This window comes from Petaurus breviceps, unplaced genomic scaffold, assembly GCF_028583685.1.
Source record: "Petaurus breviceps papuanus isolate PSGF00001 unplaced genomic scaffold, PetGlider_PUasm1.0 90919, whole genome shotgun sequence".
Classification (NCBI taxonomy): Eukaryota; Metazoa; Chordata; class Mammalia; order Diprotodontia; family Petauridae; genus Petaurus; species Petaurus breviceps.
The window spans coordinates 43,200,953-43,212,192 of NW_027187378.1; the positions used below are offsets into that span (position 1 = coordinate 43,200,953).

The window sequence follows — 11,240 nt, forward strand, 5'->3', positions numbered from 1 at the left end:
TGATTCAAGCTTTTCTATTCTGCTAATTAATTCTGTTTTTCAGTCCATAAATTCTACTTTATCGATTTTTATTTCTCTCTTGAACCATTTGATGACATCCTGCTGTGGTTCCAAGCTCACTTGGGAATCCACAGGGATCTCTGCCTCATCAGGAATTGATTCATTTTCCTTTGTCAGGCAATATTTATTCAGTAATATTTTGATTTGTTATTTAAATGATCAAGAGATCATATTCCCTTCTGTTATTAATATTTTTCTTGTTGATTTATCTGCCTCTGTGTAAAGATTTTTAATTGAGAATATCTTCCCCCTGAGAACTTGTAAATTTCAGTCTTTTTCTCCTTATATTCCCCATATGATTGCTTTCTGACTTCTCTGATGGCAGTTTCTCTTAAGTGTTGGACTTCAAAGCCATCTCAGTTTCCTCCCATCCTGGGGAATTCAGTTTTTACTAGCTTCAGATTCTGTACCAAGTGACTTCTTAGGACAGAGAATTGATTTTAGCTGCATTACAATCCACTATTTTTTTTTTCTGTCACAGGCATTTTTATTAACAGACCATTAGAAAAATAATCATGGTGTAGAGACCTTTAGTTCATTCTTCTAATAAGCCTGTTGATCTGGTCTTCCCTGTTACCAGCATCTCCACCTTCCACAAAATGTGTAGTCTTTTTTCATTCCGCCTCGTGTAGAAGATAATTTGAAGGGCCACAGGAAGTTGTTGGCAGCTTTGAAGTGCTTGCCACCAGTGTAGATCTCATGGATCAAGTCCTCCATGCAGATAATACCATATTTACCAAGAGATTTTGCAATAAGGGCATTATCTGTCAGGGCAATTCTCTGTTTCTTGATCTTGCCATAACCATGTTTGTAAATCAAGTCATTCAGGTTTGGATAATCCCATGCAATGTATGGTTCCACAGTCCTCAGCATGTTAATCGAGGTCTTGTTAAGCTTAACAAAAGTGCCATTGAAGATTTGGTGAAGGCGAAGAAGCTGCAGTACTTTTCGGACCTTTGGACTAACACCATTGATACCCCTGATTCTAATCACAAAAGCTAACTTGGGTTCAGCAGGTACGTAGTAGTTGCCAGCTTTGCGTGCCATTCTAGCCAGCCAGATTTCACTTCTGTACATCTGTCTGTACTTCTTATGGTAGGCTTTAGCTTTTTCATAGATAACTTTTCTCCATATTTTATGGAGCTTTTTTTATAGCCATCTTCTTCTTCAAATGTTTGGCCTTCAGTATTGCAAAAGCCTTTCTTATTTTCAGAAGGGATTCTGGAATGGATGGTAGCTTCTTCTTTTCTTCTACGCCCGCCATGATTCCGGCCGGAAAAAGAGGAGACAATCCACTATTTTTAAGGCTTGGTGGAGTCCTATACATATTGCTGCTTAATATCCTTTATTGCTGTTCTGTTCTTTGCTTCTCTGACTAGGCACCCCTATACTATAGCACACTGACATGTTTCTACCCCAGGCAATGAAGATTCCTGTTTTCTGCCTGTCTACCTCCCAGCACAGGGTAAGCATGTATGTATGGTGGGGCTGGTTAGATCTAGGTGTGGTGCATTGCCAGACGGTGGGTTCTAGTAGAGAAAGGGATGCTAAATGAGCTTATTGGGGATTAGCCTTTTATTTTGCTAGTTTATACAGTTGTTGCTTTATTGAAAGTTTTGGAATCTTATGCCAAAGAAGCCTTTGCTTTATATTTTATACATAATTCTTATTTTGAAGGGTTTTGTGAGGTTGTGAGGGATCTGGGGAAATGTATAGTCCTTTATCTTGTTCATCACATGACTCAGAAGTATAAAATGTATTTCTCTACCTTATTTTCCTCATTGATTCTTTTTGCTTTATGTCTATTCTGTGCTTTTTTTTCAATATTTTTTGGTAATTGGATAATATGTATTTTATTCCTTATTTTATCTGTTTTGTTCATAGAATTAAAGTTCCCAAAGTATAGAAGCTGAGCTCATATTTTTAAAGCAATTAATTTGTATAAGAATTAATTTGCTTACATAGATTATGACCCATGACCCATTACACACCCCCCCCCCCTTATGTTGTGCCTCAGTCTTAGAGATACCAATTCACTAGGGAAGTAATAAGGACAGAAGCATTGCACCATGGTCACAATTAACCTTCGTTTTGAATAGTGTTATCCAGTTCTAGCCATTTGCCTCTGCATGACTGATCATTCCCCTTCCTTTGTCCTCCTCTCCTACTATGTCCCAGTTGCTCCAAGGTGCTCCAGCTTCCCATTTTCTAAATCAAGAGTTTGCCCATGGAAGCTTAATACTGCCTCAGATGGCATGGTTGTCCTGTGAATGGTTACCCATATTGGACTCATGTCTATACAAGTGGCATGGAGACAGTTTAAGGACTTTGACTCCTTTGCCTACAAGAAGGGCAGGGCCATGGGTTCCAGGGCTCTTTGAAAAGGGAACTCAGTACATTTTTCTCCTCTATTCACCAGCTACACTGCTTGTAGATACCTTTGGAATTCTCTTCATGCTTTCCTTCTCCCAGCAAACTCATCATTGAACTCATTACAGGCGTTAAAGACAAGCTGTCCTTAGAAAGTGATTCTCAGTGAGACTTTTCTTTCCTCTGTTTTAATCTTTTCCTTTTACCGCCTCTCCTACTTTTCTGTAAGTCTTCTCTTTGCTGATGGACTATCAGTAGTGAGGATTACTGATCTCTTGATATGGTTCACAGGGAAGCAAGAATAGATATCTCTAGCAAGCCCCACCCCCTCCCATTGTTTCCAGAAGAGGAAGCAGAAAGTTGGTGTCAGATGCCAGTCATTCTGCTCTCCTCAGAGAGAGGGGGAATTGAGATAGAATTATGTCTGTCTGCTCCCTTAAATATCATTAGTATAGGGGATTTAATTTTCAGGTTCCATCTACAGCTCTCGACTCCTATTTCTTAATGGGAAGGAGGGCCTTAAGCTTTCTATCCAAGGCTCCACTCCTTTCCTACCAAATATCAGTTGCATAAGGAAGACACATAAGAAATAGCAAAGAAACTTATTTATCCAAGTCTATAACAAAATAGAATTCAGAGCAAGTATATACACCAGAATACATACCAAATAATATAAATTGAAAGAAGTTTTCCATTGGGGGAAAGAAAAAGGTAAAGGGGGGAGGGAGAAAGCAAAAGAGAGAGAGAGAAAGAGAGAGAGAGAGAAAGAGAGATTTATGCACCTCTCTGAAGAAATTAAGTTGGTTCTTTCATTTTATAATTGTTCTATTCTATAATTGATATTATTCTGTATTACTGCACCATTTGTATGATTACTCAAGCCACATTTTCTTTCTCTCTTTGCTTATGAGCTAATCTTAGAAGTTCAGTTCTTCAACTATTCACCATTCTTTTCTTGCCTCAAGGAAATCTGTTATCCTTGAGGAATGCAGTGGACACCAAGGATTCTGCTCCATTATCTTTAACCTTGCAGATGGACTCATACAGTGAACATTTCTTAGTCACAAGAGTTCAGTTTCCTCTCTGAGTTAGTTAAAAGAAAATTTGCTATCTCTCATGACTTCAGCTCCTGGAAAATTCCATAAAATTTGTTTGCTGTCTTTGAAGGCCTACAAACTCACCCGGTATATTCCAGAAGATATACTCTACATCCTTGCCTGTCCTTGTACAACTAAATTATCTCCTCCCTAGAAGCCAGGGGAGTCTGCTGTTGCTGATCCATTATCAATAGCCTCAGGGTACAAATGGGTCCTATAAATCAATAAAACATTCCTCTAAAACAGAGGGGGTGATTGTTAGCCACAACATGCATGCTAACTTCCTCTTCTGTATGTAATCAATCATGTTGTCCTTACCTCCATGATGCTGTCAACCTCATAAATAATTGCATTGTTTTTCCTTCTGTTCTTTGTTCTCTTCTACTTCCCAAAACTATATGAAGGCTGGGAAGTTCTACCTCATGTTATTTGGTCATTTGTTAGAGCCGTGAGTGTGAGAGACACTACGGCAGTCACAAGATGTCAGAGGGAGTGCACGTGACCTCTGAGGAGCAGGGGCTTGGAGATATGGAGGCCGACTCTGCTGGGCGTAAAGGCCGACATGGCATTGAGTGCAGGGTTGTGGGGGCCGACTCTGCTGGGTTGGGAAAGGCCAATGTGGCACTAAGCGTGCCCCATAAACATGGACTCTTCTTAACACATACTCCTTTGCCCTGCACTCGGGAGAGTGCACGATTGGCTCCCACATGACAGGTGACAAGGGGGCAGCTGGAGGGGGTGCACATGGCTTTCTGAGGGATGTTGTTGGGACAGCTTTGCCTGGGGGTTAACCAACCAGGGACAAGGGAGTTTTGGGCGCAGTGACGCTCTGCGTGGCAGTGCGTAAAGGACTTCCAGAAAGGACGTTGCTCCTTGGTATTATACAACGTACTCGGGAAAGAACATGATTGGCCCCGCAAGGCGTGCCCCGCAAGGCTTATAAATTGGGGAGATAGAGGAAGTGTAATATAATGCCAGGGAAAGGCAACTTCCCAAGGTTCAAAATACCAGCATAGGTGCTCTCCATTTTATTCAGTGACAAACCAAGAACAGAGAAGATCAAAACATGACATCATTCAAAATACAGCATTTACTAAGTGTGATTAAATAATCTCCAAGTACTACCCTACCCCAGGACCTTCCAATCATTCAATCAATTACAAAGTCCCTGTTCTAAATACTTCTCCACCCCTAGGCTATACCTTCATTTAGTCCACCACAAAGCCCCTCTTCTCAAATGGAGATTAGTTTCCAAACATAAGTAAAGTACATTCACTTGTTCAACCATGGAACACAAAAAGGTCAAAAGTTCCCCACCCCTGGATCACAATTGAATCTACCCCAGAGTTACATCAAGTTTAAACACAGCATTTAATACCCAAATGGAGGTCTTTTCTTCATCTTGACACGAGGCAAGTTCTCAGCAATCTTAGTTCCTGGGGAGACAAGGCTTAGCAAGGCCACAAGATACATTGCCAGTCTCTTCATTAATTCATCCTCTGTCTGTAGAACAGTCCTAGAACCCCTGAAAACATCAGCAAAACCCTCTCCCAGGATTTCTGTAAACGTACAACAAGAAAATCCTTCTTCAGGGCTTCTGAACCAACAGAAAGGTTCCCAGACCCCTGCAACAAAAGCACTGCCCTTCACCAGTGGACAGTATTCACTGTCTGCAGGACAGTCTCCAGACCCCTGCAACAACAGCACTGTCCTTCACCAGTGGACAGTATTCACTCTCTGTCTGCAGGACAGTCTCAGGGCTTCTTAACCAAAAGCCAGGTTCCAGGACTTCTTCAACAACAGGACTGTCTTTCACCAGTGGACAAATCTGGCAAAAGAACATCAAAACAGACAGACAAAGTACCAGCAAAACAGCCATGTCTCCTCAGTCCTTGGCAGCTCAGGGGGCAGGTCTCAAAAGTCCAGGGCAATTCAAAGCGGCCACCAGCAATTCTCTTAGTCTCTCTCTCTCTACGAGGTGCTGCTTCCAAAAAAGTTCTTCTGCCTCTCTCTTGTCTCTCCAAATCTACGTCACCAGCTCCTCCCAGTTCAGGACTCTCTTTTCACATCAACAAGTCCATCCCACAGGTGAGATTAACAAGCTCTGGATTTTAACACAATCAATTTGAAAAACCAAGCCAATACAGGGGAATCTTTAAATGCCATTACTATCACAGGAAATGAGTTAGTTCCTGCTTAGTTCCTATTTAGTTCCAGTTCCACCTGGGAGTGGAGGAAGTGAGTTGAGGGAGTTCAGTTAGTTCCAGTTCCGCCTGGAAGTGAGTTAGTTCCTGTGCCTGTTCCTGTGCTTGCTTGTGGTGCTGTTAAGCTATAACGGAATAAACAGCTTTGCATCATACTTTCCGTGTCCTGGGTGTTCTGTGGGGGTAAGTTCTTCTTGGAGACAAGAAGCTGGAGACGTCCAAAGACCTGGTATAAGGTAAGATAAGGCTGGAGTTGGGACTGGGAACCCAACAGTCATTGAGAGAGGCCATTGACATAATTTATTGGTTACTGCTAGCCTGTCTAAAAAACTGATAATGCTCAGAATATTTTCTCTCAGCTTACCTTAATTTTCAAATATAACACTCCCATTCTGTAATTTAGACCCATCAAGTACATTGATTCACCTGTAAGTGGTTTATGGGGCTTAGTTAATTACTGTGACTTCTGTTTCTTTAAATTCTGCTTTCATCTCTATCCTCTTTATATAATTTTAAAAAGAAATTTGGTTCCTTTTATTAAGCATTTTTTTTTACTTTTTAATCACTCTCTAGAAATATGTAATTTATTTCAATAGTTATTTATCTTCCTTTCTGTGTTTCTGTTTGGTATTTTTACGATCTGAATAGACTACAAACATTTTTAACTGTTTCAAATAGCACTTTTTATCGAATGTATATCTATTCTTTCTTTAAGGATAGATTTAGGTTTTCATGGTATGTTTCCTTGGGTTGGCATTATAAACTCCTTTGCTTTTGGAAATATATTACTCTATTCCTTTGTGTGGTTTCCAGTGAGTATAGAATAATATTATATCATTAAAATTTTCCTTCCTTTATTTGAAAATTTTTCTACTGACTGCTTACAGAATTCTTTTGTTATTGGAGTTGCTAGCTTTACTACATATCTTAAAGTTTAAAGCATAAGGTATTTTCTGCTACATTGGTTTTGGTATTCAGATGTTCTGGCAGTTTTCTTGTATTATTTTTGGCATTTTCGTATTCGGGGTTTTGATATATCATGTTTTACTAGAAGAACTACAATTCTAAGTTTATCTCTACATATCTATTCTTCAAGATCAATGGCTCTTCTTTTTAGAGAGATAATGTGTTCTTTTAACATTATTGTCTTTTTCTTCTTTTCTTCCAGATTGTCCTTTGCTTCAGTATATTAGAATTCCAAATTTGTCTTTTTTTTTGCTTTTTTCAAGTAGCTTGAAAATGATCAAGACTTTCTTTTTTGTCAATTATTTCTGTTGTGCAGAAATTTGTTTCTGATATTAATTCTCTTCTGAGATGCTAGGTGGCACAGTGGATTGAATGTAAGGTCTGTGTTCAGATTCAGCCTCAAATACTTATTTGGGTGACCCTAAGCAAGTCACTTATCTCTGTTTGCCTCAGTTTCCTCATCTTTAAAATGAACTGGAGAAGTAAATGGAAAACCACTCCAGTATATTTGCCAAGAAAACCCCAATGGGATCATAGTGAGTTCAATGTAACTGAAAAATGAATGAGCAACAACAATTAATTACCTTCTAACTTTTTCTCTTAAAATTTTTATTTCTCTTGGAATTACAAAGGGTTCTCTATTTTATCAGTCATTGATTCAATTTCCTATGCATTGTAATAAGTATTTAGGGAAGGCTTTAATATTTTAAATATTCTAGTACTCATCCTAATTTTAATATCCTCTCACTTGAATAATCTGCTTGTGTTCTAGATTTTTGATCGAAAGGTTTCCTCTTGAAACTTTTCTTTGGTTAAACTTTTTTCTTTATTTCCCCCTGTAATTTCCTTTCTGGTACCTCCTTCTTTGATAGCAGCTATAATCTCAGGACTGGACTGAAAAGCTGTCTCAAGATCCTTCCTAATAAGGGAATTTACATTTTACACACCTTGGGTACCTCCTCCAACTAGCTTTCTGGGGGCAGGAGTTGCCCAAGCTTGTATTCTCTTCCATTTCCTTTAACTCTAGTGCCTCTATGCACCTTGGCCTCCCCACCTTAATTCTGGTTTGTTCTTTATTTTTCCTTTGGAAGATGGTGGAGTACATGTTCCAGGGTCAGTATCAGAAGCCTTGGGGGTCTCTAAGCTAGAGGCCACCTCAGTTGGAAGGAATCCTTACTTTTTGTCCCTTGGTTCCCCCTTGCCTTTTCTCACCTCCTTGTGTCAATGTCTGCTGCTTATTACAGTGGAGTGGTATGTGTGCAGGGTGTGAGATGTAACAACCTCTTTGTACATGGAGAGAAATCCCTAAGTGCATCCTAAAACAAAAATCCATAGGTAGACTAGTATATTCCACTAGAGAATGGAGGGGCCTGTATGTGTGTGTGTGTGTGTGCTGGAGGTGGAAGGTATGTATGTGCAATTAATGATGAATATTCCACACTCTTAATTTAGAAAGTTTTTTTTTTTTATTTTTGGGTCTCTTGCTTTCTTATAGTATGGGTTCAACTCTATTTGTTCTACCTTTGGTGCATAATTCCTCTACAGAGTTCTTATGAAAGTTAGTGGGGACTGGCAAAAATGACCAACCCACTATTGTTGGGCATGTGATCAGGAAGTATTTTATAGGTTCTATTTTAAAATAGAAACTATTGATCTGTGCAGCAAGTAAGTTTTTCAAGTAAACAAAGGAACCAAGACTAAAGATTTGAAGGGAAATTAAAAATCAGTAGAAAAGAAGGAAAAATGAATTGAGTATTCCATAGAACAATAGAGTGGGAAGTTGTGCTAATATGGATAGAGGAGATAGGGAACAAAGGGTGATTCTTCCCTGCCAAGTCCATAAACAAATAATGAAGGAGTGACAGCTGCTTTAGTTTTTCATCATTGTGGAGTACTGGAGTGTTGAGACTGGGGCAGGGAGACTAAAAAGGCAACTTAACATTTCCATGAGATGAAAGATGCATGGCTCTAGTAAGAGACAAGGACTTCCTACTGGGCGCCATCTTAGATAAATATGATAATTATGTGATTACTTTCTCTGAAAATGTGCTGTGCCTCCATGGGCAATATTCTATTCTAGGAGAAGTAAAATCTTACTTTCTAAGGACAATCCAGAGTGGTAGAAGGTAAACAGAACCAATGATAGGATTACATAGCCTTAGAAATTGAGGCAGAACAGAATAAAGTCAGGCAGTAGAACTGAGCCTCATGACTTGGGATAACTGGGGACTTTCACTATATTAAATTTGCTTCCATCTGATATTACTTCCTTCATGAATTGATTTTTCTCAGAGAAATGTATAATTGAAATTAGAGAGGATGTCTAAGATCTCCACAGTCAATAGAACAAAAATAGGATAGAAAGGGGAGCTCAAACCTAGTATTCAGAAAATCTGTTCTTTTTAAGGACAGAAAAAAATGAAAAAAAGGAACAAGAAACAGTCTGTTAATCAGAAAATAAAATTCAGAATGGGTTGGAAAGAAAGAGAAATAATGAGGATAAAGCAAAGGAAAACTTTTTAGAAAAGAGTACAGTAAAGCATGCAAGAAGTGAGGACACTGTAATTACTTTCCTTTGGTCAGGCAGCATCTGAAGTATTGTACCTATTTTTGGATAATTTATTTAAGCGAAGATGTTGAAAAACCAGGGTGTATCTAGAGGATGGAAATCATAATGGTATCTGGAAATCATGGCTTATGTGGAGTAGTTGAAGGACTTGAGGGATGTTTTGAGAATAAGCAGTGACAGTTTTCTTAAATTATTTGGTGTAATATATGGAAAATTAAGTTTATTAAAAATTAAACTTATTCTCTGAATAGATTCTGCTTGAATGAATATATTCTGCCCCAGAATATAGAAGTAGAAGCAATGGATAAAAGTTTCACAGAGACAGATTTTGATTCAGCATAAGAGAAACAAAAATTTTCTAACAATTAAAATTATTCAAATTTGGAATGTGTTGCTCCAAAAGATGGTGTTTTACAGTGACTGATGATCTTTAAGCAGAGACTGGATGACTATTTTTTGAGGAAATTATTGAAGAAATACCTACTGAGGTATCTGGGTTGGGAGAGATGATTTCCGGCATTTCTTTCAGTATCCAAGATTCTGTATCCTCTTTTATTTGGTCTAAGAGAAATCCTTTAGTCTGGTATGTAAAATTCAGAATTCAAGGAATTTCCTTTATTTTCTCAGTTGTTTTCAAAGATATAAACAAATGTCACATCTACTGAATGTCTTCTCGGAGTAAGGGAAGGATGCTGGTGAATGTGGGGAGGTTAATTTAAAACCATTTATTAGCAAGACTGAACTGATATAAAGTGGTACTATATGAAAGAAATTTTTTTTCTATCTGTGTAAGCTACAGAGAAACCTGCTTGTCATGGATATGATGCAGATAGGCTAATTCCAAGATGTAGTTATAGTAATGCCTGTAATATGATATATGTAGTTATGCAATTTTCTCCTATAAATAGTGAATCACAGAACTGAAGGGAATCCTAGAGGTTATCTAGTCCTATCTGTACTTGAATTGGAATCTCCTCTACTACAAATGATAATTCAGACTTTGTTTAGACATACCCAGAAATAGAAAACACACTACTTACTTTAAAATCCCACTTCATTAAAGATCTGCAAATTCTATTAATGCCCTATAAATTTTGGTACCCTAGGATAAAGCCCTTATTTCTCTACCCTAGTTATAGCTGTGGAAAAAATCCAGCTGCTAGAAAGTACAGTTGTGAATAAGTATGTTAAAAAATAAGAACAACTTCAATTTGTTTTAAGCTTCTACTTTGTAACTAAATAGATTTTTTGCAAGTTGTTTTTCTGTAAAGAGATGCAAAGTTAAACCGTAAATTGCTAATTAATTTATGGAATTTTTAATTATGGCTAAGGGAATGGGATCACTAGAGGATCTCTCTTAGTAAAATGGGGGGGGCATGTCAGGCCCTCAGGGTTCTTTGGATATTCTTTGGGAAAGACCATGATGGCAGTAAGTAGAGAGAAATGCTTCAATTACACTTTAATAAGGTATAGAGAGTACATAAGCAAGCAGCATGTAGTAGTGGTACAGCACTAGACAGCGTGGGGACAGGTGAAGAGGTGGTAGAGGAAGGCAGGCAGTGTAGGGAAGGAAATGGTCAGGAAGAGAGGCACATATTCAATTCAAAAGTCAGTTATAGAGCCATAGATCAGAGTTGAGTACATTTGAGTAGCATGGACTTGTAGTGAATGAAAGAGTACTTGGTGGGGTAGGTGTTTGGGGTCTTCTTTTATAGGTTTTTTTTTTCAATAGGGTTTTAGTGGGGAATGGACTCTTATCTATGCCACCTTAAGGTTGGTTCATTAATATCATCTCAAAGTTATCAGCACTTTGTGTGGTTAGGGTTCATTCATTAGCCTAACATGTGCTGGTGTTTTGCTGGTCTTAATGCATATATCTATCTATATATACATACTTACATATATATACATACTTACATATATATATATATATATATATATAGAGAGAGAGAGAGAGAGAGAGAGAGAGAGAGA

General features: G+C 38.3%; 1 protein-coding gene across 1 annotated transcript; it reads right to left on the reverse strand.

The window, feature by feature from the left end:
* Positions 1-522: 522 nt before the first annotated feature.
* LOC138151843 (large ribosomal subunit protein uL30-like) lies at positions 523-1,344 on the reverse strand. The gene is made up of 2 exons (XM_069075396.1): positions 1,316-1,344; positions 523-1,225 (listed from the first exon to the last, which is right to left on the reverse strand). The coding sequence occupies exon 2, from the start codon at positions 1,135-1,137 to the stop codon at positions 634-636; it is 504 nt and encodes a 167-aa protein (XP_068931497.1). The 5' UTR covers positions 1,138-1,225; positions 1,316-1,344; the 3' UTR covers positions 523-633.
* Between the last annotated feature and the right edge of the window lie 9,896 nt (positions 1,345-11,240).